The sequence below is a fragment of the Podarcis cretensis genome (genome assembly GCF_951804945.1).
Source record: "Podarcis cretensis genome assembly, chromosome: 10".
Classification (NCBI taxonomy): Eukaryota; Metazoa; Chordata; class Lepidosauria; order Squamata; family Lacertidae; genus Podarcis; species Podarcis cretensis.
The window spans coordinates 75775005-75801850 of record NC_137179.1 but is presented as its reverse complement, the minus strand read 5'-3'; the positions used below and the strand labels follow the sequence as shown (position 1 = coordinate 75801850).

Genomic DNA, 26846 nt, shown 5'->3' with positions numbered 1-26846 from the left:
ACGGTGTGCCCTGGGAAGACAGGACTTTATTTGTGCAGTAGGTCACTCCTGACAGAGGTTTCTCAATGGCTGAAGACAGGGCTGAAGCACATGAAATAAAAATAGCTCAAGTTCCCCATGTGCAGAGTGCATTTCCGACGTCACTGAGAAACTAGAGTCTCTGCACACATCAGAGACTGGGCAGAAGCGTTTCAATTCTAGCGGGTGGCATTTCAGGTGAATTTGGGGCCCAGCACCTCTTTCTTCTAGGAATTAAGCTTCTTCCCCACAGGCATTTGTATCTATGTTCATTCAGTGGCCTTGAACCTTTCCAGGCTCATTGTGCTGCACTTCCTCAATGGCCAGCAATATTTGACCCACTTTTTATTTGTTGCATTAATTTTTCCTTTCCTGTCTTTATCTACAGCTGTCCTGTTCTCACATTCTTCCCCTCTCTCATCCTCCTTTCCCACTCCCTCTCATTCCCTCTCAAAAGGGTGTTTGTGAAACCCACATCTATGGGTTGCAACAACCCACCACTTGATCACCAAAGAGGTGTATGTATCAGGCTGCATCCCCTCCAAGTGTCCTGATTTTCCAGCGACAGTCCCAGAATGACAGAAGCCATCCTGTTTTGTGATTTGGTCCTGGAATGTCTCTATTTCCCCACCAGCACTGCTGCCGCTGAGCTGAGGAAGGAGGAGGAGCCGGCGCTTGTCCTGAGCGATGAGGGTGGAGGCGACAGCTGAGAGGGAGAATCCCGTTACCTCTCCATGACCACCGCTGCCCACCTCCTCCCCTGGGCAGCTCATAGCTAAATGAGGGGGCAGGAGGTGTATAGTTGGGAGATGAGGAGGAGCCTAGTGGCTAAGGGAAATCAAGCGACATGAGGTGGGGCTGGTTCAGGAAACACTGTTCCTGATAAAGCGATCTTAGGAGAGACACGATGTAGTTTGGAGGCAGAGTGACTTAAGAAAGAGCTATTGTTTGATACAGTTCGCTCAGAATAGCTAAAACCAGCCTCTCCTCCCTTGGCTCTCTTCTGTTTTCAGTCTGCTGACTATGGAAACTGATGTGAGCAAAGTCTTAGGAATGGCTTGAACATGTGGTCAGCTGCATGGGCATCTACACACTGCCTGGTTTCTGAGACCAGGGTCCACGTGGCTCTTCCCAAAAAGCTGGATGTGCTAAGACAAGTCAACAATCCTTTTGAACTGCATGCAATCCATGCTAAACAAAATAAATCTAGCGTACTAAAGACACACAAAGCTTCAAATGTGTGAGCACTAGTGAAATGCCTGCATTGTGAACAGCAGGACCTGTATCTTGCAGGAGCACCTGGGGCCAGTTCTGTCTGCTGCTGACTCTGTTCCACACAGCAGGCCATGGGCACGTCTGAGAGAACTCTGGCAGAGACACTAAGGATAACCCGACTCCCAACCTCATAGCACTCACACACACACTTCTGTCTCTTGGTCACATAAACTGTGACAGAGGACTTTTCAAGGTGGCTCTCTCTCCCATGTACGCACACACATAATGCACATATGGGCCCATGCTGGGGTTTTGTTGAGGTGCATGTGCATTGGTGTGCCCATTCCCCCAAAGCAGCTTAGCCCTTGCCTCTTGGAAGGCTGGGTTCAAGTCTTGCCTCTACCACTGCATGGTTCATTGTGTGGCTTTGAACCAGTCATTATCGCTTAGTCTCAAGTCACTTCAAACAGGGACAGCAATGCCCTTCCTCACAGCATTCCTATAAAGCGCATTATAAAGCATTAAACCAAACAAATAAACGACACCAACTAGTATTAGTCCACCTTATTTAGATCTGTCACTCAACAAACTTTGTGAGAGGCATGTCAACATGACAAGTGGACCACCAGCATTTTCACCTCAGCAAAATGCCACCACGAGTTGTAAATGTAAAATCAAGATTAACACAAACTTCACTTCTATGGCATTCTCTTTATTTCTTAAACCTCACTGCATTAAAAGAAATCATTGAGCAGCTTTCTAGCATAAAACTCAAAGAACAAATAAAGCCCCGCTTTGAGCATGTCCTCTTGCACCCTTTACAGTCTCCCAGCGCAAATTTGGTCTCTTTCACACAAAAATGCTTTTGCAGCAGATAGAAGTAAACAAAAGCCATGTCGATTCCTTGCCCATCTGCAATTCTGCTGTCTGAAAAAATGCTGTTCCTCCACAAATAGCAGTAATAGTAATAATCATTAAAAGCCGCACAGCCCACAGCATGATGTACAGGGACCCTTTCAAGTGAACAGCTCCCCGGGTGCGCACAGTCCCTGCTTCCCACACAACACAATGAAAAGCATCCCGACAGGAAACCCACAGGAAAAGTGTGAGCGGCTGAGGAGAAATCCTTTACAAAGGAATCCCTCTGAAGCAGAGGAAGAGGAAAATGGGGGGTTTCTCCTCCTTACAGCTATCTGGCTGTCCTCCTCTAAATCAAAAGTACGGATTCACAATAGACAAAAACTGAGGCATCTCTTCCACACACTTCCTCTCCCCGGGAAAGCATTGAAATGTATCTCCTTACCTTGGTTCTCATGGGAGACAGAAGCCCTTCCATTTTGCTTTCTTCCACATGCCAATCCTCTTTTCTCCAACTTAGTTTCTCTCTTTTTCTTCTTCAAGTATCCCATATGATGAATGAAACCATGTCCAAACCCAGCAGCGACTTCCCCTCAGAGAAGCTGAGGCGGCAGCAGCAGCAGACCTGCCTGTCTTCAACTCCTCCTCACTCTGCGCTGTGAGGAACACGGGGCCAGAGAAGCCTCCTTCTCCCTCCCTCCCTCCCGCCCTCCCTCCCTCTGTGCATAATGTGCCTGCAGCTACGTACTATAGTCACTGACAAATGCTCCTTCTATTACGTAATGCGTTCAGCAACAGGAGATCTGAAGCAAACCAGAGGGATCAGGTCACGCAGGACAAGTGGAAGCTATGGGCTTGTCTCTGAGCATCTGTGGCCAGCGGAAAGCAGCCCTGCCCCTCCGATCAATCAACTGGATTCAAAAGAAAGGGAAAGGAAAATCCTGATTGCCAGAACTCATGAGTAGTAAGTTTCCTGGGTGCTTTGGATCTGTTTTTGCCTTAAATCTGAACACTTCCTTCAATTCAAATCTGAACCTGCCTTCAATTCAAGAACACACGTAACACTCAACTTAGGGAGACTTAAGTAGTTGGGGGTCCAATTATATAATGGGGGGACTGAACTAAGAATGAATAAATCTGTCACTTTCAGTTTCTCTTAAATTCCGTACACCACGTTTCCACATGTCTGCAATTGCAAAAAAAGTATTTGCAAAAGTCCATTAGCATTGTACTGCATATTTATGCTAATTTATACATCATTGTATTTATTTGTCTCTACTATATACATTCCTGCCAACCTAGCAGTTCGAAAGCACGTCAAAGTGCAAGCAGATAAATAGGTACTGCTCCAGTGGGAAGGTAAACAGTGTTTCCATGCACTGCTCTGGTTTGCCAGAAGCAGCTTAGTCATGCTGGCCACATGACCCCAAAGCTGTCTGCGGACAAACGCCAGCTCCCTTGGCTGGTAAAGCGAGATGAGCGCCGCAACCCCAGAGTCATCCGCGACTGGACTTAATGGTCAGGGGTCCCTTTACCTTTTTACTATAAACATTTTGCAAGTAATTTCCATTAACATAGTGCATTTTTGTACATTATTTTTGGCCAATATATACTTTTTAATGCACAGTTTAAAATACCGTAAGCCCTCAATTTAGGCAGAGGTTACAAGCTAGGGATCACGCCTAAAGCCGAAACACTTTGGGTGCAATGGACTTCCCCCCAGATGCCCACCCCCTTTCCGCCCCTTTCTATTTTTTTATTTTTCCAAGTGCATAAAGCTGAATATGCACAAGTTAAATGTGCGTAAGCTGCAGGCTTACTGCATACATATTTTCACACAAGCTTTACAAGGGTTAATATCAAAACCTATCTGCAGTGCCAGAACTCATCCACAAAACACTGAGAAGCATCTGAGCATAGACAAAGTCTCTCTTTTCCTCTCATTCCCTCTGCTCTCGCCTGCCTGGGACTGGGGGAGGTAAGCAGTGCAAGCACAAACTCCTGCATCTTCAAAATTAAACCTTGATATTAGCTTTACAAGTGTGCAAATAATATCTGATAAAGGATCGCCTAATCTTAGTTGAAGGTTCATCACCTAACGTTAACAATGGACTTATTTTGCACAATGCTGAGAGGCCACTGCTCAGAATTAGCTTTATGTTACCAAGATACTATTTCCAAGAGACAATAAAATGAGAGAATCACTTTTTCAAAAGAAGAAAAGAAAAAAGCCAGAGGCACAGTAAGACATTATAAGAGCAGCCTGGGTTGTCTTGATATCTGCCCCCCCCCCACCTGCCTTTCCAATGCTGTTTGTCTACTAGATTATTAACTCTGTGGTTCTTTTTCTTCTCCACCCTAAAGGCTCATGCTTTTGCACTATCTTCCTCTTGCCGCTTGTGGGTTGCTAAGGCGTTCCACCTACTGCTGCACCATTAATATGCATTCCAAAATAATGATATTGCTCTTAACCATTTTCCAGTAATGAATGCAACTCCTCACTGAAATGCAAAGCCATCTGACCAAACCCAAGCTCCCGGACACATTTGCCAGAGCAAAGGAAATGCTTCTGCAACTCTTATCAAACATATCCATTTCTTTTAGCTCACTTTGTCATTTATATTCAAACCGTACTTACAAGTCTCTAATAAGTGCTGCAGAATAAATCACATTCATGCACATCAAGACTCCACTACATTGATAATGATTTACTGACTAGTAACAGGATTAATATCCAATGCGAGACTTGCAACAGCAACACTTAACAGTGACAGCCGTTCGCTGATATTGGACATTAGAGTCATTTATTTGGTTTTACTGGAGTTTCTATGTTGTACATGAAGTGTGATTAGGATCAAAGCCTAAGGGCATTCCCATCCTAAATACTGTATATTTACAGGGAGATGGGAGGAGAAATCATTTCCCTGCTTCTTGTTTACTGTCCTGTAACCTGCCCAGGAAGTATACACTAATAGGCAGTCTTCTTCAATAATAATAATAATAATAATAATAAACAACTTGTAGTCTGTTTTTTTTGCCAATTGTGATGCCAACTCTAGTGACAACAGGGATGGGTGAACTGTCAATTTTGGTTTTTCATTTTGCCAATCCTAAAACCAGTTCTCATTTCCACTTCTGTTTGCAAATTCTCCCCCCACCCCACCCCAAAGTCCTCATGAAAATCCACACACATTCTGGTGCAAATTTATCCCAATACACACATCTTTTAATGCACCTTCACCTTATATGCACAATATTGCGTAGGATTCTTCCAAAATATAAAGCATTTTTATATGTTATTTTCGGTAATGAATAAATTCATATGCAGGGTTTACTTTCCAGTACAAATTACTTGGCTGGAGAACTCCCTTGCAAAAGTCACATAATTGCACGTTTCAAAGAATGGCTGCATTTCAGTTCGCATATTGCTTCCCAAAGTGACAATTAGGTAGATTCGCTTTTACATGTGAACTGAATCTAATTTCTCTTGTATCCCTAGTGGCAAACAAGCCACACCATGGCTGCAAATGAGACAGAGAAGCCAGCATTTTGTGGTCTGCATCTTTCCCAAATGGCTAATTTCCCCCCCATATACCCTAAAGCATGGAAGGCCATTAAATCTCTCATTAGATGCATCCAGCATCTTGTCAGAGGTCACAGGATATGCGAAGATAATGCTCCAATTTGTTATTTTTACTTCCTACAAGTATTTGTTGCTGTTACTGCAGCCCAAAGACTTCCAGAGCAGGTTAGAGGCAAAACCACAAATAACTGTAATAACAGCAGCACAGTCTCAGATAAAACAGAACAATCCCACTATTATTTAGCTTTGAGTGCTAAGAATGAGCGCTCAAAAGATCTAAGCTGGAGGTGGGTGGGTAACCTGCTGCCCTCCAGATGTTGCTAGACTCCAACAGCCCCTAGCAGCACAGTCAATGATCAGAGATGATGGGAGTTGTGGTCTAACAATATGCCTAACATCTTGCCCACTCCAGGCCTAGGGAAATTAGAAGACGTCATGTCCAGACTAGATGACGGTCATGCACTTCATGTGCAGCTGCCTTTAAAGATGGTCCAGAAACTTCTGCCAATTTCAAATGTGGTCACCAGAGTCCTGATGGGGTACCTGCTACACTAGCTTCTAGCGCATTTCCAAGCCCAATTTAAAGGGTTGGTTTTAAGATTTTAAAGCCTGCAATGGTTTGGGCCCAGGCTATCGGGTGGGCTGCCTGCACCCGTGCCATGTTGCCCATGCTCTGAGATCCTAATCAGGGTATCTCTCCATGTGTCTGCTTCCCAGGTTTGCAGGCAGGTGAGAGGGTCTTTTCTGTGGTGGCTCCATACCTTCTGAACACCCTCTCAGTAGAACTGCTTATGGCATCAGCTACACTTCAGGCATTTCAAAAACTAATTTATATTTTTTTTTTGTCCGGGATGGAGGCAGAAATATTTTTATGTTATTGAAGCTCTGTCTTTGTTTTTAACTCTGTGAATCTGTTTTTATCATGGCTTTTAGTAATATTTATTTTTTTACACGTAGCTTGTTTGTTTGTCAGTTGCTTTGGGTAGGCCTTGCACCCAGAAATGCAGCCTAGAAATGTTTTAAAGTACAGTCACACCTCGTGTTGCGTTAGGTTCATGTTGAGTCTTTTCAGCTTGCGAATGTGGCAAACCGGGAAGTGTATACTTCCGGGTTTTGCCCCGCATGTTTGTGCAGAAGTGTTCTGTGTGCTTCATGCATGCGCAGAAGTGCTCAATCAAGCACCACTCTAGTTGCAGACTTTTTGGGATGCGAATGGCACCCCAGAATGGATCGTGTCTGCAACTTAGAGGTACCACTGTAAATAAATACATTTTGAAAGGGTTGGAACCTGGAGCCATAAAACCTTTCTGGGAAAAGTATTCCACAAAACTGATGTGTCACTGAAGAAAAGGTTTTTCCCACTGGAGAAAGTGGGAGAACTTGAGAAAAGATCTCCATCTTAAACCTCAGGCAGCTTCGCGCGGAGCCAGAGCCCCAGCCCTGCTTCACCCTCACAATTTCCAGGCACATCCAGCAGGCATACTAGAGCACGCACACAGTACAAACGAGGGTTTTGAAAGTCTAATGAGAAAAGACCTTTGAGCAGCGCCAGTCCTTGTGGTCACCGGAATGGCTGTGATGGTGGGGAGCAAGTTCAAGTGCATAACAATCTTCCGAACAAGCAAGGGGGGTGGCTCTGCAGCCAGCTCTGGCTGGGAACCACCTGGGCCTCCTTCGCCCCCTCCCACAGCCCCACACATTCCCAAGGTTTCTTAATGAGGATAACACAATGGGTGGCGGCTGCTGCTGCTGCTGCTGCTGCTGCTGCTTCTGGGCTCCATTTCATCTGCATGCTGCTTGGCGATCATGTGACTGGGCAGATTATCAGCTGAACAAAAGGAAGCATCAAGGGGTTGCCATGGAGACGTCCAGGCAATCTGACTGTCGCTGGCATTGTACAAAGATCTAAGAGTGGTGGAGGGAGACATGCTAATCACCCACTGCAATGTATCATTTTATTTTTAGCATATGGAGCCTGTAGAATATTAATGTTGCTTTTCCTTTGCACTATGCTTTTCATTCATAAATTTATGAGGTTTTAGTATTATTTCTTTTTGGTGTGGCTCCAGAAGACCAAAAGGGAACACCTTTGCTTTCAATAGCTGGCAAGTGTGGGCAGGGGCAGCGGGGGGGGGGGGGCGTATGCTACAAGAAAGGTTACAATCCAACTGGTAAATGAATGTTTCTCAAATATTTTTTGGGCTGACCCCCTTTTGAAATTTATTCCGTCTTCTGCCTGCCCCGCCCTGCCCACTCACCACAAACCAGCATCTATTCAGCGTATGTGCATAAAGGAAGACCCCAAAAGGGCCAGGGGGAAAGTCGACACAAAAGTTCAACAGATACAAGAAGAGACAGAGGCATTAATACTAGTCCTGTCAATCCCAGTGTGTTTTGAGTGACTGGTTGTTCATCAGGAGACAATGGCGATTTCTTAGCTGTCTTATCCCAAACAGAGCTCCCAATGACAGCCCACAATGGCATCAATAAAGGTTTCTGCTGAACCTGTTGGATTTCTGTTAGAAATCCCTTCTCTCTGCCCCCCCTCCCCAACAGATGAACATACACTGGTGACAACTTTGCACTCATTTTGGCACCAGACAAAGCTGGTTTTGTTTTTCTGGGCACCAATTATATTATATTGATAAATCTGCTTTTAATATATTTTTGTCATTTAATTGTTGTTATTTATACTTAATTGTTAATCTCTTCAGGAGTTTTTAGTGGTGAGAGATATACAAATTTAATAAACCTTAATAGGTCTTAAGCATACACATTTTGTTGAAACTGACACATTGCTTAGCAACGAAGCTAAGAAAAGTAAAAGCCAGTGAAGTTGACTAAAATAAGATTTATATATTTTTAAAAACAAAACTGCTTGGACCATTAGCCATATGCAACCATGATTAATACCTTGTTTGCAAAATGAATGCTGATTTGCAATCAGATCTAAGAATGTGCTGATATAGCCACATCTTATGATCTAGTCACTGCAGAAAGTTAATTGAAAAATTAGGCTAACAAGTGTTAGCCTAAGAAGAAAGACAGAGAGACTAAAAGTTTCATTATCTGATCTAAATTTGTTAATCCAAGCAAAGTAATAAAGATCACCAAAGCCACTTAATAAGAAAGTCACTTCCCAAGATGTGCGTATTCTTGCCAATGATTTCCCATAATTAAATGGGTTTCATTTACAAGTCATGTGCATTTTGGGATTTTTTCTGTATTGATTTTTATGTGCCTGGAATTTTCAGTGCAACTATTTAGCTGACTGAATGCTTCATCTCTTTTCACAAATGATGCTTAAATCAGTTTATGCTTTGCTCCCCCCCCCAGGTGTAATGAAAAAGGTACGTTTGACTAGAATGAAACCTTGGACTTTTGAAAGAGCTCTTTCCTGCTTTCTCTGTCACAACCTGAACACCTGCAGACCACACATTTTAAGCGGAAAGGTGTTATTAAAAACCTGGCAGTTCTCAGGTGACTGAGTCCAAGTGGGTGCTAAAAAATTCTAACTGATCCTAGAAGACAACGCAGCAGCACACAACATTCTGGTGGAGGCAGCACATGCTTTTTTAAATTTAATTTGGAGGCACACTGGTGTAGGAATGTATACAGGTAAAGGTTCCCTGCTCTCAAAGGAGGCGTTGATCTGAGCACAAAGGAAAACCTCCTCTGGACACAGGCAATTCCTCTCCATCTCTGCATCTGAACTATTCAAGGACATGTGATGGCACAATCACCAACCTCAGTGGGGGGGGGGCGAGTCTGGAGCAGCGATACACAAAGAGAAGCAGGAATTTACAATTTTTTTATGTTTAAATCTGGATTGAATTTGATGGATTTTGATTGGATGAAAGTGATATTTATATGATTGATACAAGAATTGTTTTGGGGGAGAATATAAGTACATATTGGGGGAGAATATAAGTACATATTGGGGTTGGACCCATCTAAAATTGGGAGGCAGTGGGATTGACCTAACGGAAAAGTGATTTGGTTGGAAAAAATAAAAGTGGGAGGAAATGTCTCACACATCGAAGAAAGCTGGGGAGGGAGGAACACCGGGTGAAAGAAGAGGTTCAAAACCCGAGGCAGATTTCAAAGCCGAAATTTTAAAAATGTTTGCTGAAATTAGACAAAGCGAAAAGAATTTAGAGGATAAATTGGAACATGTAGATACTAGAATTGAGCAGGTGGACAATAAAATTGGGAAAATGGACCAAAAAATTGATGATACAGTAAAAGAATTGAAAGGCCAAATAAAAGAAGTTATTAAGAGAACACAATCTGTTGAGGAAGGATTAAAAAGGACAAAAGTGGAGATGAAAGAAGTGAAAAAGGAGGAGGAGAAGATGAAGGCAGGAATTTCAGAAACAAAACACAGGAGGAGTTATGGGACGCAATCTCCATGAATGAATTGAGACAACGGGAGGTGAATTTAAGGTTGAGAGCAGTTCCAGAGGTTCAAGGAGAAGATATTAAAGATAAATTAATAACGGAAATTGCTCAATGGTTGGAATTACAAAAAGAAGACGTGGAGAGGAAGGTTCAGAATGCATTCAGAATGAGAGTAAGGACAACCAAGACAAGGAAGGTTACAGGAGATTGCTTGATCACCTTTAAAGACAAAGATATGAGGAATCTAATACTCCAAAAAAATAGAGAGAAGTGACTGAACATCGATGGGAGTTACATAATTATTGTTAAAGACATACCGGTCAGATTGTTGAAACGGAGGGACCCGTATAAACCATTGGTCCAAATTCTGAAGAAAAATAAGATTGAATTCAAATGGGAATTCCCTCAGGGGATCTCTTTCGTTTACAAAAGCAAGAGACACAGACTTACAAGTCCCGAAGAAACAAGTAAGTTTCAGAGAAGATATAAAGAATTAATGGTAGAGGAGGAGGTAGAAGAAGGAGCGGTAGGAGGAATTGATCCGATGGGAGGAAAAATTCTAAAAGGAAAGTACAAAAAGAACAGAGAGACGGATGAGGAAGAGGAGGAGAAAGAAGAGGAAGAAGAAGAAGATGAGGAGGAGGAGGAAGAAAAAGAAGAGGGATTATAAAAACGTAAGCAGGAATAAAAATTTTATATTTTTAATCAGCAGAAAATATGGCATTGAAATTATGGAATTGGAACATTAACGGAATGAATGATAAGAAGAAAAGAAATAACATTGAACAATATTTAAAAAGGAAAAATTTGGATATCATCTGTCTTCAAGAAACCAATGTGGCAAGGAAACATAGAAAAATTTTGATTAATAATAGATTGGGAAATGAATTTATATCCTCAGATAAAGAAAAGAAGAGAGGCGTGGTTCTCTATGTAAGGAAAAATATAGAAGCTCAACAGATTTTCAAAGATGAAGAAGGAAGAATGATTGCAATACAGATCAATTGGCAGGGCGAAAAATTAATAATTGTCGGGATCTACGCACCTAATGGAAATAAGACTGATTTTTATAAGAAATTGGAAGAAAGACTGTTTGAATATATGGACCAAAAAATGATAATAATGGGAGACATGAATGGAGTTGTATCAATGGAAATGGACAGATTGAGAGAAAAAAGTGACAGCAAAGAAGGTAAACTACCGAAGACCTTTTTCTCATTGGTGCAAAACCTTAATTTAATTGACATTTGGAGACTCAGACATCCATTAGAAAAACAGTTCACATTTTATTCGGAACCGAATCAGTCCATGTCAAGAATAGACCAAATTTGGGTCTCGAACGAATTAACTACCAGAATCCAACAAATAGAAATTCAACCCAGAGTAATTTCGGATCATAATCCGATAAAAATGGAGATAAAAGCTTACAAAGAGAGAACATTCAGATGGAGACTGAAGGATTACCTTTTGGAAGATGAAAAAATTATTCAAGAAGCACGTAAAAAATTGATGGAGTACTTTTCAGACAACATGAATAAAGACACAAAGATGAGTATAGTTTGGGATGCAAGCAAGGCGGTAATGAGGGGATTTTTTATTCAACAGAATGTGATCAAAAATAAGAACAGAGAGAAAGGGAAGAAGGAAATTTTAAAACAAATAATGGACAATGAACAAAAGTTAATTAAAAAACCAAATAACATCCAAATAAAACAAAATATTAAAGTTTTGCAGACACTGTTTGCTATGATCATAAATAAAGAAGTCGAATGGAACATCAAAAGCCTGAGACAAAGAAATTTTGAATTCGCAAATAAACCTGGAAAATGGCTTGCATGGCAAATTTTAAAAAGGAAAGAGCAAAGTACAATTAATAAAATTATTGTGGATGGTGTGGAAATAGAAAACCCAAAAGGTATCAGAAAAGGATTCTTGGACTTTTATAAACATTTGTATGCAAAACGAGAAAAAAATAATATAAAGAAGATAGAGAAATTTCTAAAAGAAAAAAAGGTGCAAAAGATCCCGACAGAAAAGAAAGACAGACTGAACGCCCCAATTGAGAAGGAGGAGATAGTAGAAATTATAAAAGAGATGAAAAAAGGAAAGGCACTCTTTCTATAAAGAAATGAGGGACTCCTTGGCGGTACCACTTAAAGAAGTTATGAATAATATTTTGAAACAACAGGCTATACCAGAAACTTGGAAAGAAGCCTTTATTACACATACCAAAACAAGACTGTGATCTCACACAAGTTAAGAACTATAGACCGATATCTCTGCTAAACACAGATTATAAGATTTTTTCGGGTATCTTAGCAAAAAGATTAAAGAAGATATCGCAAGAATATATTGGATCTCACCAATTGAGGCTTTAACGGTGAAGAAAACAAACATGGAGGAAAAAAACGCCACCTATGAGTAAATGTTAAGAAAAACAGACCAAGGGCCAAGACTTAGACCTTATGAAGAGATAAAAAATCTATTCACTGGGTGGTTGCAATACCACCAGGTGAATGATTTGCTAAAAGAGGACAAGAAGAAGTTGGGTTTTGATGACAAAAAATCAAAATTCAATGTAGAAGTAATAGAAGGTAAAAACAAAACCCTATCTAGAATCTATGACATACTTTTAGAGTGGTATACAAAGGACGAGGAGGTGAAGGAGGCAATGATTAAATGGGCAATTGACTTTGGTTATAATATCGATTTTGAAAGGTGGCTGGAAGTGTGGAATTGTAATATAAAGTTTACAGCATGTATGTCTCTGAGAGAAAATGTTTGGAAGATGCTATATAGGTGGTACCACACCCCTGTGAAGTTGGCCAAAATGTATAGACTAAAAGATAAGAAATGCTGGAAATGTGGGGAGGTGGAGGGTGACCTATATCATCTATGGTGGACATGCAAAAAGGTGAAAGGCTTTTGGGAATCGGTTTACAATGAGCTTAAAAGAATATTTAAATACACTTTTCCCAAAAGACCCGAAGCCTTTTTGCTGGGAATGACGGGTAAAGATATTAAGAAAGAAGATAGAACGATATTCCTCTATGCCACCACAGCAGCGAGAATTTTATTGGCACAATATTGGAAAGTGGAAACTATCCCCAATATAAATGATTGGCAAATTAAAATGATAAATTATGCTGAGCTTGATAAATTAACAGGTAAATTAAGAGACCACGATGAACAGAAATCTCTGAAAAATTGGAGTAAATACTGGAACTATATTGGAATAAATGCTTAATGTGATTGGCGGGGTCAGAACAATACTACCAGCGTGTGAATTTAGGCCTATAGATTAAAAATCAAATACGTAATGGAAGCAGATATTTGATACTTACCAAAAGGATGGAAGGAAGTCCAGGAGGTGGTTTTTGCGTGTGTTTTTTTTTTTTAATCGTTTACTGTTTTGTGAAACAGCCAGATTAATCTATCTTTGTATAGTTAGAGAGAGGAAAAAGTTGGCTTGTATATCCTGACGCTTTTTTTGTGTGTTTTTTTTGGTTATAATTTTTTCTTTTGTATCTGTTTGTATGTTTGTTATGTGTATAACCTCAATAAAAATGTATTTGGAAAAAAAAAAAGAATATATCCTCGAAGATCAGGCAGGTTTCCTTCCTGGCAGACATATGAAGGATAATGTGAGAAATATAATAAACATTTTGGAATATTTGACTGCCAGTAATGAGAGACAAGCCGTATTAATGTTTGTGGATGCAGAGAAAGCGTTTGATAATGTTTCATGGGAATTCATGTTGAAAAATTTGGAAATGATGGAAGTGGGAAAGGACTTTTATAATGGTATAAAGGCGATTTATTCAGAACAAAGAGCAAAATTGATTGTAAACAATGTAATTACAGAGGAAGTGAACATAAAGAAAGGTACAAGACAGGGATGCCCTCTCTCACCACTGTTATTCATTATGGTTCTGGAGGTTCTACTTAGTTCAATTAGGCAAAACGAACTAATAAAGGGGGTTACACTAGGTCGAAATCAATACAAAGTAAAAGCCTTTGCCGATGATCTGATAATTACGGTAGAAGATCCGACAAGTAGTTTAAACGAAGTCATAAAAGAAATTGACCAATTTGGAAGGGTGGCCGGGTTTGTATTGAACAAAAGGAAAACTAAATTAATGGTGAAAAATATGGATCAAAGTTTAATAGAAGAAGTGCAAAGAGAAACAGAGATGGAAGTGGCGAAGAAGGTAAAATATTTAGGAATATAGTTAACCCAAAAAAATATTGATTTATATCAAAACAATTACGTAACAACTTGGAATGCTTTAAAGAGAGACCTCGAAGTGTGGGGTAGGATGAAATTATCTTTTTGGGGCAGAATCTCCTCAATTAAGATGAGCGTACTTCCAAAGATGTTGTTCTTATTTCAAATGATTCCAATAATTAAAGGGACAAAGATCTTCAGAGAGTGGCAAAGAATGATCTCAAGATATATCTGGCAGGGCAAAAAGCCAAGAATACAATTTAAGTTACTAACTGATGCGAAGGAAAGAGGTGGCTTCGCCCTGCCAGATTTGAAACTTTACTATGAAGCATCTTGTCTCTGTTGGTTAAAGGACTGGATAACATTAAAAAACAATAAGTTATTGGATCTTGAAGGCTTTGATAATAGGTTTGGTTGGCACGCTTATCTATGGTCGGGGAAGAAGAAAGCTCATAAAGGGTTTGTCAATCATATTTTCAGAGGTGCCCTAATAGAAATATGGGATAGGTACCAAAATATTTTGGAACCGAATGTACCTCATTGGTTATCCCCACTGGAGGTCATGAGTGTTAAAAAGACAAATATGAGAGAGGACTGGATGACTTATGGAGATATTGTAATTAAAGAAGGGGGGAAATGGAAAATGAAGCCATATGAACAAGTTAAAAAATATGTATATGATTGGTTGCACTATTTTCAAACAAACGAAATGTTTAAAAAGGATTGTAAAGAGAGGAGATATATTGAAGGAGAGTCTAGATTTCAAAAAGAGATAATAAATAATGATTATAAGGTATTGTCAAAAATGTATAAAATGTTATTGGAATGGCAAACAAAGGACGAAGAAGTCAAATCGGTCATGATACATTGGGCCAGAGACTTTGGTTATAATATACAATTAGAAGATTGGGAGAAAGTATGGAAGGAAAATATGAAATTCACTGCATGTATGACGATAAAGGAAAACATTATGAAAATGGTATACAGATGGTATATCACCCCCGTTAAACTTGCAAAAATGTGTAAAACATGTAACAAATGTTGGAAATGTAAAGAAAGGGAAGGGTCGTTTTACCATATGTGGTGGGAGTGCAAGAAAGTAAAGGGTTTCTGGGAAATGATATATAATGAATTGAAAAAGATGTTTAAATATACGTTTGTGAAGAAACCAGAAGCCTTTTTGTTAGGAATTACAGGAGGAGAAATTAATAGAAGTGACTACAAACTTTTTCAATATGCAGTGACTGCGGCAAGAATTTTAATGGCCCAAAAATGGAAACAAGAGGAACTACCGACACTGGAAGAATGGAGGCGGAAACTGATGGACTTTGCTGAACTAGATAAATTGACAGGGAAAATTAGATATCAGAAAGACCACAAGTTCACTCAGGACTGGAGAAAATTTACGATTTATCTGGAAAATATTTGTGATGAGCAGACAACGCTAGTTGGATTTAAAGAGGCTTTGTGATTGAGAAAGGGTATTGTAAAAGCGAAAAGAGCTGTAAAGATTTATAAACTGGCAATATAATTATAAAGGAAATGCGGAATAAATACAAAAGTATGAGGATTGCGGGGGGGAGTCAAAAATCTGTTATATATGCAATATGATTGTGTTTAAATAATTTGTAAAAGAAAAATTTTCTTAAAAAAAGAGAAGCAGGAAGCTGGGGGAATCTAGTCAGTTCGGTGGGGTATTATTATTATTGGCTTTAGACTTTCAACCACTTTTAATTATACAACAGAGCAGCACACCAGCAGTTGCCTCAATGGCATATTAGCAGTCCCCAGCACATGCCTGGGAAATTACTGAGACACACTGCGGTCCTGAAGAAGTGATGCACTGACTGGTTCATCCAGGATCAAAATTCATGATGAAAGCGTCCCATTTCCCTCCCCTCCCTTTTCTTCTATTGACTCCTTCCATCTTCTTCTTTTCTAGGGCTACAAAGTAAAAAGCAGCTTCAGTGCAGACCAAGAGAAAGAGGAAGTAGCTGTAGAGCTAGATCGTTCAGGATCTAACTTTCTATGTAAACAGAGACAAACATTTGTACTAAAACAAAGAAGATTACTGTTCCCATCTGCTTCATGCAGCAAATTGGATAAAACACCCAAGAAGAAATTTTGCTATCCCCAAATCAGAATGGACTTTACAGTGGTTTGTTGCGAGCCATCCCGAAGTCCCAAAGGAAGGTATTACCATATATAAGCTGGTCCCGTCCGTATTAATGCAGGGCCAGTGCAGAGAAGCCCCCGACATGAGGTGGTGGTCACTTAACTGCCCGGCTCCTTCCCCATCACTACGTGCTCCACACACACACCAGGTGTTAAGGCGACAGAGCTTTATACACCACTGCAAGCACACAATTGATGTACGAGTGGGAGCCTCTTTTAGCAGTCCAGGGTGAGTCTGGGCCCTGCTATATTTTACGCTGCTAAATAATCCAGCTATCATGGGCTAAAAAAACTGGTTATTTTGGTGTTTTTTAGATTCCAGTGTCAAGGACGCTACTCTTACCGCTGTTGATATCTATTTCAAATTAAATGCAATTCCTCTAGTTATAGCTTTGGTGAGACACAGCTATTATGTTCTCAGTTAGATTCCTAACATGCTGGCCACTAGGCTCCCTGGAAGAAGGGAACATCTGATACAAGGTGACTTTTCTTCTGCCTTGTAACTGACAGTAAGCAATTTCTGATGACTTACCCACAGTGCAGCTCGGCATGTATTACAGGAGGTCATAAAACTGAAGCTGAAAAAAATCACTTTCTGAAAATTCTACGATGTGTTTCCCTGAAACACAACAGTTTCAAAATGGCCTTTAAAAGAATCTACCTTTCTGTGCCCTCTTTTGTATCTTTTCAATAATGACGACTCTCAAAACAGCATAAGCATCTCTGAATTGGATCTTTGAGATGCCGCAAAGACAGGAAGAGAACTCTCTAGCCACAGGATAAAAGAAAAGTAGTTTTGGTTCACATTTGATGTACACATAGTCTACGTTTTCACCCTTCAAGATGTCAAGCAACCAAACAAATACTTTGAACAATACATATTAACAATGCTAATTAAATCCCAAAGGTATTGCGGTTGATTGTAGCAATGTTATAGAATCGTAGAATTGTAGAGTTGAAAGGGATGCTAAGCGTCATCTAGTCCACCCCCTGCAGGAATCTCAGCTCAAGCATCCCTGACAGATGGCCATCCAACCTCTGCTTAAAAACCTCCAAGGAAGGAGAGTCCACAACCTCCTGTGAGAGACCGTTCCACTGTCAAACAGCTCTTACTGTCAAAAAGTTTTTAGTTGGAATCTCCCTTCTTATAACTTGAAGCCATTGGTTTGAGTCCTACCCTCCAGAGCAGGAAAAACAAGCTTGCTTCACCTTCCATGTGTTATCCCTTGAGATATTTGGAGATGGCCGTCATATCTCCTCTCATCTCCTCTTTTCCAGGCTTAACATACCCAGCTCCTTCAAGCATTCCTCAGAAGGCTTTGTTTCCAGACCCTTGATCATCTTGGTTGCCTTCCTCTGCACACCTTCCAGCTTGCCAACTTCCTTCTTAAATTGTGGCACCCAGAATTGGACGTAGTATTCCAGGTGTGGTCTGACTAAGGCAGAATAGAATGGGACTATTACTTTCCTTGATCTGGACACTAGACTTCTGTTGATGCAGCCTAGAATAGTGTTAGCATTTGTTTTCTTTTTTTGAAATCTCAAAATGCTTAACTTTGGCTTAAGCCTGTATGAAAAGCCCTGCTGGATGAGGCCAAAGGTCCATCATCTGGTGTAGCATCCTGTTCTCACCACAGCCAGCCAGATGCCTTGGGGACGCGCATGAGCAAGACGGGAGCACAAAGCCCTCTCCCAAACAGCCACTTCATTGTGCCCAAAGCTCCTGAAACTTTGTACAGCTTCTCTCTTCGACTTTACACTTGTTTAAATTTTAAGGACATTGACTGGTTGAATTTTGGAGTATTTTTTCTGTTGGTGATTATTGAAGGTTTAAAAGCTGTGGGCTGCATCCAGTGTTAGTCATATTCAGAGTAGAGCTATTGAAATTAATAGACATAACTAACTTAGGTCCATTAATTTCAGCGGGTCTACTCTGAGTTGGAGGCATCCCTGCATTCCTGGCTGGAATGAGCATCCTACTGTACAATTTCCAAGAAATGGTTAGTGTGCCACTGAAGAGAATCACTATTCTGATTAACATTTTTTTAATGTCAGTTTAAAAATAGCAGACCCTCCAAATTAATAGAAAGCTGATATAGGAACCAGAGAGATATTTCAATTCACCCAACATGTCAGGACTGACAGTTCCCAGCAGAACAAGCACTCATGCTCAAGAGACGGCTTAAGAGATGGCATTTCTGTCATGTCTCTGTAGAAAAATGATCTGTGCTCCAACAGATGTGTCAGAATTTCCTTCTCCAGTAGTGATGCCTCACATTTTGCTTTTGTTTTACTATACACAACTGTTAGTGTTTGTAAATATTAACACAGACATTTTAGGTGCTGTTTCTCCAGGCAGCCTAGTAAAGCCTAATTGTGGTTCAACTTGGTGTAGAGGGAAGCTGCAGAGTGAATCAGATCCTGCAGCTAATACATAAGAAGAAGCTGTGCCCACAGCACTTCCTCCGACTGCATTGGCACAGTCCAGCCACACTCGTGTTTGGACACCAGGACAGACCCAGCTGCATCTGGTGAGTTCTCTTTCGCTGCTGTAAACAGAGGGGGAAGGAGAATAATTCTCATACTGGGTAACTCATTTCCATATTAGTTTCAAAATTAACCATCTGTGCAGGTATACATCCTGCATCATTTCAATGCGAATTTTTGTGGTTTAATAATCCCAATTCATAAGTGCACCAAAGTCCTATTTGGCCACTCAAGATGCATCTTGAGAAGTACCTGCGGCAGGGCAGTGGGTGGCACCTGTGGGTTTGGAAAGGGCGCCTGCATCCTGAACGGGGCCCCATCTAATGCTGCCCACATGCTGGGGAGAATGTCTGCGGGGAAACAGCCTACCAAATGCAAACTCATGAAGACTGCCTCAAAGAGTTGACAGTCACCTGCCTGACATGATTATTATCACCTGTGTTGAATGCTCAAATTGGGAAGGGCCATAAGAAATTGTTTGTGTATGTGACCACAGCCAGCCGAATATTGTTATGCGCATATTATAATTCTACAATCTGCCTACTATGCACCCTACCCTTCCAGAGAGTTATGCATGTTATGAGGGGCGACGGTTGATGGTAAAGCCCTAGTCACAAATGTCAAGAAACCAAATTGTACTTCCTCCCTGAGTATTAATGCCCTGAGCACCCTACTATGTTGCATTAAAACTCTGCAAGGGCAGTATTCCAAACTCCATATATCTACCCTGTCACTGGAAACATTTCAGCATTTTTTAGATTTCCTGCAGTCTCTCTCAAAAAAAATTGAACATTTTTTGCACTAGTCCACTTGTGTTCTCAGAATATTTGAAACCAGCTGCGACAAACCATCTTCATTCCCATCTCAACTCTTTAACATGCATACTCATAAAGGACCATTTGTGCAACCCTAAAGCTGCATAGCCATCATGTAGTGCAAAAGGAGTAGAAAATGCAGGGAAAAAACTAGCAATCCTTTACTTAAAGGATTGGTAATATCGCATCCACTGAAGTGCTGCTGGATCCTGCTAAAATTCCCACTTTTATGCAGAACCCTGCTACTCAAAGTATGTCCAATGTCTTGCTTTGAAACAGCAGATAATAGAACCAAGGCATTGTGGGTGCCAGGTGTTGTGTTTGAGGGAAAATAAATAATCCCATCTAGGTAGATGACATAGACCAAAACTTGTTCAGGGGAGGGGGATGTTGGCAACTAGAAATTCTATAATTGCTTGGCCTTGTCTAAATATGCTAGTTTGTTTCAAACATACAAAACAGTGTTTCTCTTCTAGATGAATGTCTATTTGAGATTATTATGCTTTGTGCATCATCCATCCCTGACAAGGTCACCTGCTATATTAAAATGTCATCCCAGCGTCTGGCTCAGGCCCTTCATCATTACTAATCATTGCCATTTTCACATCCTTAGATGGATCTGCATTGTTGGAGACAAAATTGCTTTTGCATCCCTGCCTTTCCCTGACTCTTCTTACTGGATTAATTTCTCGTCTTATCCCTAGAGTTGCCCTCACAATTGGCGTCTCCATAGAAAGCAGTCACTCGATCCAGAGTCCTAACGGCACAGCAAGAGATGGTTGCCATGAACAGCTGTAAAACCTTTTGCTCAGAGGCCGCCTTGCAAACAACACCCCCCCCCATTGAGCCCCTTCATAGTGATCTATTTTGCTCATGAAGGGTTGGCCTGTTGAAAATTGTCTCTCTGAGGTTTCGCCCCCATGGCATCTTCCCTAGAAGAAGCTAAAAGATTCGAAAGGCATAATAAAATGCCATTCACTGAAGCAGTTTCTGTCCTCCGTGTGTCACAGAATTAAGACCTGCAAGCACACTTGTATGTTAGTCACTTAAATATGTTTCAAGGCTTTTGTCTCTGGACTGGCATTTAGGGTTCAGGATTCAACCAGAAGGTATTTGGAGCAAATGTGGAAATGTCAAAATGGCAGGCAGCTTGCAGTTACTTGCTGCCCATATTAACTGGATGGTAATCCCATCTCTATGAATGCTGCATTTCCCAAGTGTTTTGTTTTTTTTTTTTTTTTTAATGAGAGTCTCTTGTCATCTCCCTCAGCAGCATGAGGCAATCTGCCAATCATCTCCCACAAATCCAGTATGGACCCCTGAAATGTTCAGCCTTAGCTGCTGGGGAAAGAAGGGCCTTCTTGCCTCAGGATTCTCAGGATTTCTCACTCTGAAATGCTGTGCCCCTGTACTTCAGCTGCCCTCCTTAACTGTTTGCACTCCCAGAATGGAGGTGCAAGGAAGAGAGACATGTCTTTCTAAGGAGTCAGGGCTTTCTCTCTCTCTCCTTGAATGCCTTTTTTCCTATCATTTTTCAACATCCAAATTATATTTGCATATTATTTTTTTTAAAAAACTATGTGCATTAGAAAGACTGTCAGACTTAATTGGGGTTGAAGAAGAAAGATGAAAAGATTGTGTGACATTCTGAGCAGCTGGAATTGGCAGTGAGAAAAAGCAGAGGAAATGAGATTGGTGGAAGGGACTGTTTATAGCACAAGACGGTCCATCTACTTGGAGGGGTGAAAATAAAACAACTGAACCTAAAGAGACTTTGAGGTGTGAACTAACTGCCTACTTGCAAGCAGCAGAAGCAAGAGACTACTGCATTCACTAGGAATAGGATGTTAGCTCTTCTGCACGCAATACAGCTGAAATTCTTGTTGCATCTTAGTAATGTACTCAGCTACACTAGTTAAGAAACAGCTATTGGAATGAGCAACACCAGATGGCGCCAGAGAGCAGGACATTTTAAAACACGATTTCCCATAGAGATCTTTTCTTTTGTTAAAACAATCTAGTTTCTGACTTATTCATAGCATTTTTTCCCTGTGTTTGGACTCCTCACCAAATCATTTACTCCACTGACTAGCTGAGCAGACCACACAGATTAACATGATAGGCCCTATAAGTGGCTTTGAACAAGTCATTCAAAACACCCATTCAAAACACTTAGCTGTTGTCTTTCTAGTGGGTCTCATCTAAATCAGAGATAATTTTGTATCTTTGGCCACCTAGAGGATGTGGGAAACACACGTAGCTCAGATAACATATTTTTAAATCCTAGAGGCCCTACCACATTTCCATCACAGTGCAATAAAAACATTTTTTTTTAAGTTTTGCGAAGAAGAAAAACAAAACAACAGAGGAACAAAACCAGAGGAAGTGGGTAGTGGAGGCAGAAGTAAATCAGGAAAGAACAAGCCCACATACTGAAGCTTAAGACTGAAGCTTCACCTGCAAAGCGGGGGCCACTGAATTACGTTGTGACGTGGGTTGCATGGCTTAAAAGCTGCATCTAATGCCACAATCAAGTGCCACTTGACAAGCAGCAAGATAGCTTGTTGCTCCGTGAAATTTAAAAGGATTCACTGCTAACTGTTCCCGGGTGGCAAAGGATTAAGGCCCATCTGCCCCTGGAGGGGATCTTTTTGAGAGTGTGACTTACCTACTCTCCAAACTGAGGACTTTATATTAGTTGAACACATGAGCTCTGCAGCCACAAAGTTATTATTGGAAAGGTGCTGCTGACTTCATTGCAGAGCCTGAGTTGAGACCTATCAGTCGCACCCGCCCACCAAGCCCTAGACTACCCTCCAGAAAACAAAGCCACCCTCGGAAATGCAGACACTGACCAGGCTGGCTCTAGATGGGGAACTTGTTGAACCCAAGCTCCCAACAAGGCAACATGTTGACTGGTCAGAGATGATGAAAGTTAGAGACCAGCCACATCTGAAGGGCTGCAGGTTCATCCATTTCTGCTCCAGAGAATAGGGAATGCTCCAAGGAACAAGAATGGTGGGGACGAAGAACGGGAAGGAGGAAAGGTGTAGGACAAGCCCTCTCCATGATTATGCAGCCTACACGCTTGCACCAGGAATCCAGGTGCATCCTTTCCTACAGCTTGCTGAGATGCCCTTGGTATTGTCAAACCTCAAACGCAGTGTACTGTATGTTATGGACAATGTACACGGCTGGCTCAAGCAACTTGGGGGCCTGGGGCAGAAAACTGAAAGAGAACCTCTGCCACCAAGAATCTCACACTAACTGAGATGTGATCCACTGCTCCACTGAATGGGTCAGATGACCCATTTATTAAGCATCCATCCTGATTTGCTAGCACAAAGGTTACATGCAGGTTAGGTTATATCCAATTTTTACTGAGCATTTGTTCTAATTTGTTTACAGGGCAGTTCTACACCAATGCACAATCATCCTGATTTGCTTGTGGGGTGTTTATTTGGCTTTCCCTTAGTCACTCGTTCATTCCCACACACTTTTCAATGCATTTCCACATCACTTTCCAAACCACAAAACCCCCAATTCTTTTTTTGTAATGGATTTGTTGTGCTAATGCAACAGAGTCTTTAATTGCACAAACTGAAAGTTCCTGTAGAAGTCGGAATCCCTCACACAAAATTGTGAAAGCCTGGACAAACCCTTAAGCCCTTTCAAAACTCTGACACCTTTCAGTGGGGCACATGCAGAAGTGGTTCATGGTCAACAGCAGAGTTGACCATGACAATGAGATTCATCCTCCCCATGACTTTTTCTAAGTATCTTCTTTTCAGAGCCTTTTTTTTGGAGGGGGGTGTCAGAGATTCACTGTTTTATCTTTCCTTCAGTCTGACAAAACCCAAGCAACTATGATCACATGTGTTGCCATGGCAAGTGTTCATCCAATATCAGAGCTAACAGTCATGTAAAATCCGCATAATTGGCCCATTTTTGAAAATAACTCAATGCTTTCATGCTAATCCTTGAATATGCATGAGAGGCACAGATGGAAGTGTCCTCCTTTCAGCTGGACGGATTTTCATTTAAGCCAACCAACAACAAAAAGAGAAGAGCTTTCAATGGATTTCTGAGAGCATTTTTGCACACACCCTCCCACACACGGATTGCTTTTTCCTTGGAATTGCAAAATTTCACAGATGAGGACTGAAGCACTTATTTTTTAGGTTTCTCAAACACATTCCATGCCAAATCAGGGCTAGGACTTTGCACATTGCCATAGATAAGTAAAGATTCTCTTCCTCTTTTTCTGCTTGAGACATCTAGTTATCATATTTGTGAGTGAGAATTTACCTTCCACCTGTTTTAGTAAGTACAGTCTTAAAGAAAAAAGAAAAGAAAAGAAAAGAAAAGAAAAGAAAAGAAAAGAAAAGAAAAGAAAAGAAGAGTGATTCATATTTCAGGCCTAAACCATACACATATAAAATGTGCCTTCTATTGGTAAACTTAGGCACTCCTCATTGCATTGGATCTGCTAAGGGCGGAAAGAGTTGATTTATACATTCCCTCAAACACACTGATGGGATTCTTCCTCAGCTTGAATAAGCACTCAACTTCAAAGACTTACTGGATTGCAATATCCTATGTTCTCTTGAAATGGCTGGGGAGGCAGGAAGAGAACTACACTCACCCCTTTCTCTGGACAGGAGTTGCAGCCACACCAACAGCTGAACTCACCTGAGCAGGTATAGGGCATACATAATTAAGTGTGCAATTCAGGCTTCTTCAGCCTGGTGCCCTCCAGATATTGTTGGACACCCCCAGCCTCCCCCCCCATGTCCACCCCTGGTTGGGGCCAGTGAGAGTTGGAGTCCAGCAACATCTGGAGGGACACCAAATTAGGGAAGGCTGATGCAATTAGGCTCAGAAAACCAGAACTATGGACTCAGAAAATAACCTTGCTTATTTCAGGTCCAATTACAAGCAAAACTGGATCCTGCCACACACCCCAATGTTACTGAGACTGCAATAGGCACTAATCCTTCCCTCCAAAACACTCAACCCGTTTACTTTGCGGTGGCAGGAGGAAGAGGGTCTCTATTTTTCCTTGTCTTCTCACAAACCCTACCATGCCTGGCATGGGTGTTACTAGGAGAGGGAGGGGCTGATGTCTCTGAGTCACAGATGAACTTCTGGAGAGTAACCCAGCCTCTTATTTGGAGGCAAATATTTAAGAGTCACCAAAATCTGTACTCCCAAACAGGGAATTATGATGCAGTTTGGCAACTGTGTAGGGAGACAGTCTCTAGATATGGTTTATCTGTCAGCAGAAACCAATCCCTTTCAGAGGACCATCCCTCATACTGAAATCCACATCGGGGGCCCTAAGCTGCAGTTTGAGAATGTCAATGCTGCTTCCAAACCTTGAACTCTGTTTAAATAAAATCAAGGCATAATCTTACATGCAGAACCATCAGGGAAGTCTCCCTATATCCTTTCTTAACCATTCCTATCAGTTTCCTATCCTGAATTCTAGTCACATAACAGGCACAACAAATAACATGCCGTAATATTGCCCTTTGCCTCTCATGTGATAAATATTCCCACTATGTTTACCCTTTGGTGTTTAGTGAAGGATGTGCATCTCCAGGAATCTGTGACTCCACTCTATTCCAGATTGTGCTTTTAACTGCACAATTCCTTTCTTTAATTGTAGAGGAAAGAGTAGAAAGGGATTGACTTCTGGAAGACTAACAAAGGCACTTCTGTCTGCCCCCCCCCCCATGGGGAACTGTCCCTCTTGTTTATTTTTATTGACCCAGTCTGTCTTTCCCATTTGATTTGCAATGCCTCCCTCGGCTGCGGTTACCTTGATGGTTCACAGTTTACTGGTTTGCTTTCAAGACTTGCTACACTAAAAATGCAATTCCATCTGTGATGCCCTGCTTTGTTTTCTCCCCATTCTTCCACTTGAATTGTTTACTAATCCTTGGCCAATGACTTTTCTCCAAGGTGTCTATATACTTCAGAGACAAGATCTTGCTGCCTAGACCACCAGAGAGCTCAAAGAACCTTCCCTGTCGTACATACAGCCCTTCCCTCATGTGGAACTTCACTTCCTGGGTCACCAGGAAGCATCACAAGACAGTGCTCTTTTACAGAATTGAAAATAGTTTCACGGGGACATCGTGCTAACACTCATTCCCCACCCCCCACAACCATCCCACTATCTACTGTGATCAAACAGGTTTTTTATCTTCTGTGATGCAAACACTCCCTTGTCGTGACATGCTGTCTTGCCATTAGAGACAGGGTGGAGATCGCTGGTGACGCTTTCACTAACACAACGGTACTGCTACATTACAAATAGTATCCCAGCCAGCACACATAAAAATATGATCGCAGCCACGCTTAAAACTTTATATATTGCAGTCCTCTTTTCTGCCTCGCATGTGGATCATCACACTTTCTGATTTGTTGATTTTACATTTATATCCCATTTATGTTCCATCATGGAACCCAAGGTGCATGTGTGCATGTGGTTTCAAGGAAGTCACTGTTTCAGGCACCAACCCGACCTGGACCAGATTAGCTTCAGCAAGATGGTGGCCTCATCCTCTGGTGCCTGCAGATCATCCCCTGGGTATGCTATAGGCATGACATTAGAACCAGGTTAAAAGGCTTCTGATGAGTGTTGCATATATGCAATGGGTACCTATATGCAATGGGTGACTGGTTTGTCAGATACTATTATGCAGGACTGAAAATGAGGCAGCAAAAGGAGTAGAGTTCAATGCACTCTTTGCCCTGGAAAAATCCTCCATGGACAGCAATTTAAGCACCACAGCTGCAACTAATGTTGTGCTATAATGCTGGATATCTCATAGTTTGTGCAACTCACTTACTCTGCATGACATTATTTGCATGAAATAGCACACCATAGTAATTACAATTTAGCAGTCAAATTAGAAAGATTTTGATTATAATGACTTTGCATGACACAGTACCCAGCATGAAACATCAGACAAGCATTTTCATTAAGGGTATGCAAATACCACCATGGGACAGGGATGAGCTTTAGTGCTTTATTATTATTATTGATTTACAAAAA

The 26846-nt window shown here is 41.2% G+C and overlaps 1 protein-coding gene and 1 long non-coding RNA gene across 4 annotated transcripts in view; one reads left to right on the top strand and one right to left on the bottom strand.

The window, feature by feature from the left end:
• The window catches only part of FRMD4A (FERM domain containing 4A), a 434151-nt gene that overhangs the window by 364760 nt on the left and 42545 nt on the right, over positions 1–26846 (bottom strand). The window contains exon 1 of one of the 3 annotated variants that reach the window (XM_079993570.1): positions 2537–2732. The exons of the other annotated variants lie outside the window; for them this stretch is intronic. Within the exon in view, the coding sequence (XP_079849696.1) occupies positions 2537–2569 (33 nt within the window). The 5' untranslated portion in view covers positions 2570–2732. Of the gene's footprint in view, positions 1–2536; positions 2733–26846 lie in introns of those variants that run through there. 3 annotated transcript variants of the gene reach the window in all.
• On the top strand, positions 7575–26416 carry LOC307225824. The gene is made up of 4 exons (XR_013843181.1): positions 7575–7779; positions 16246–16496; positions 18876–19009; positions 25748–26416. It is a non-coding gene; the product is annotated as an uncharacterized lncRNA (long non-coding RNA).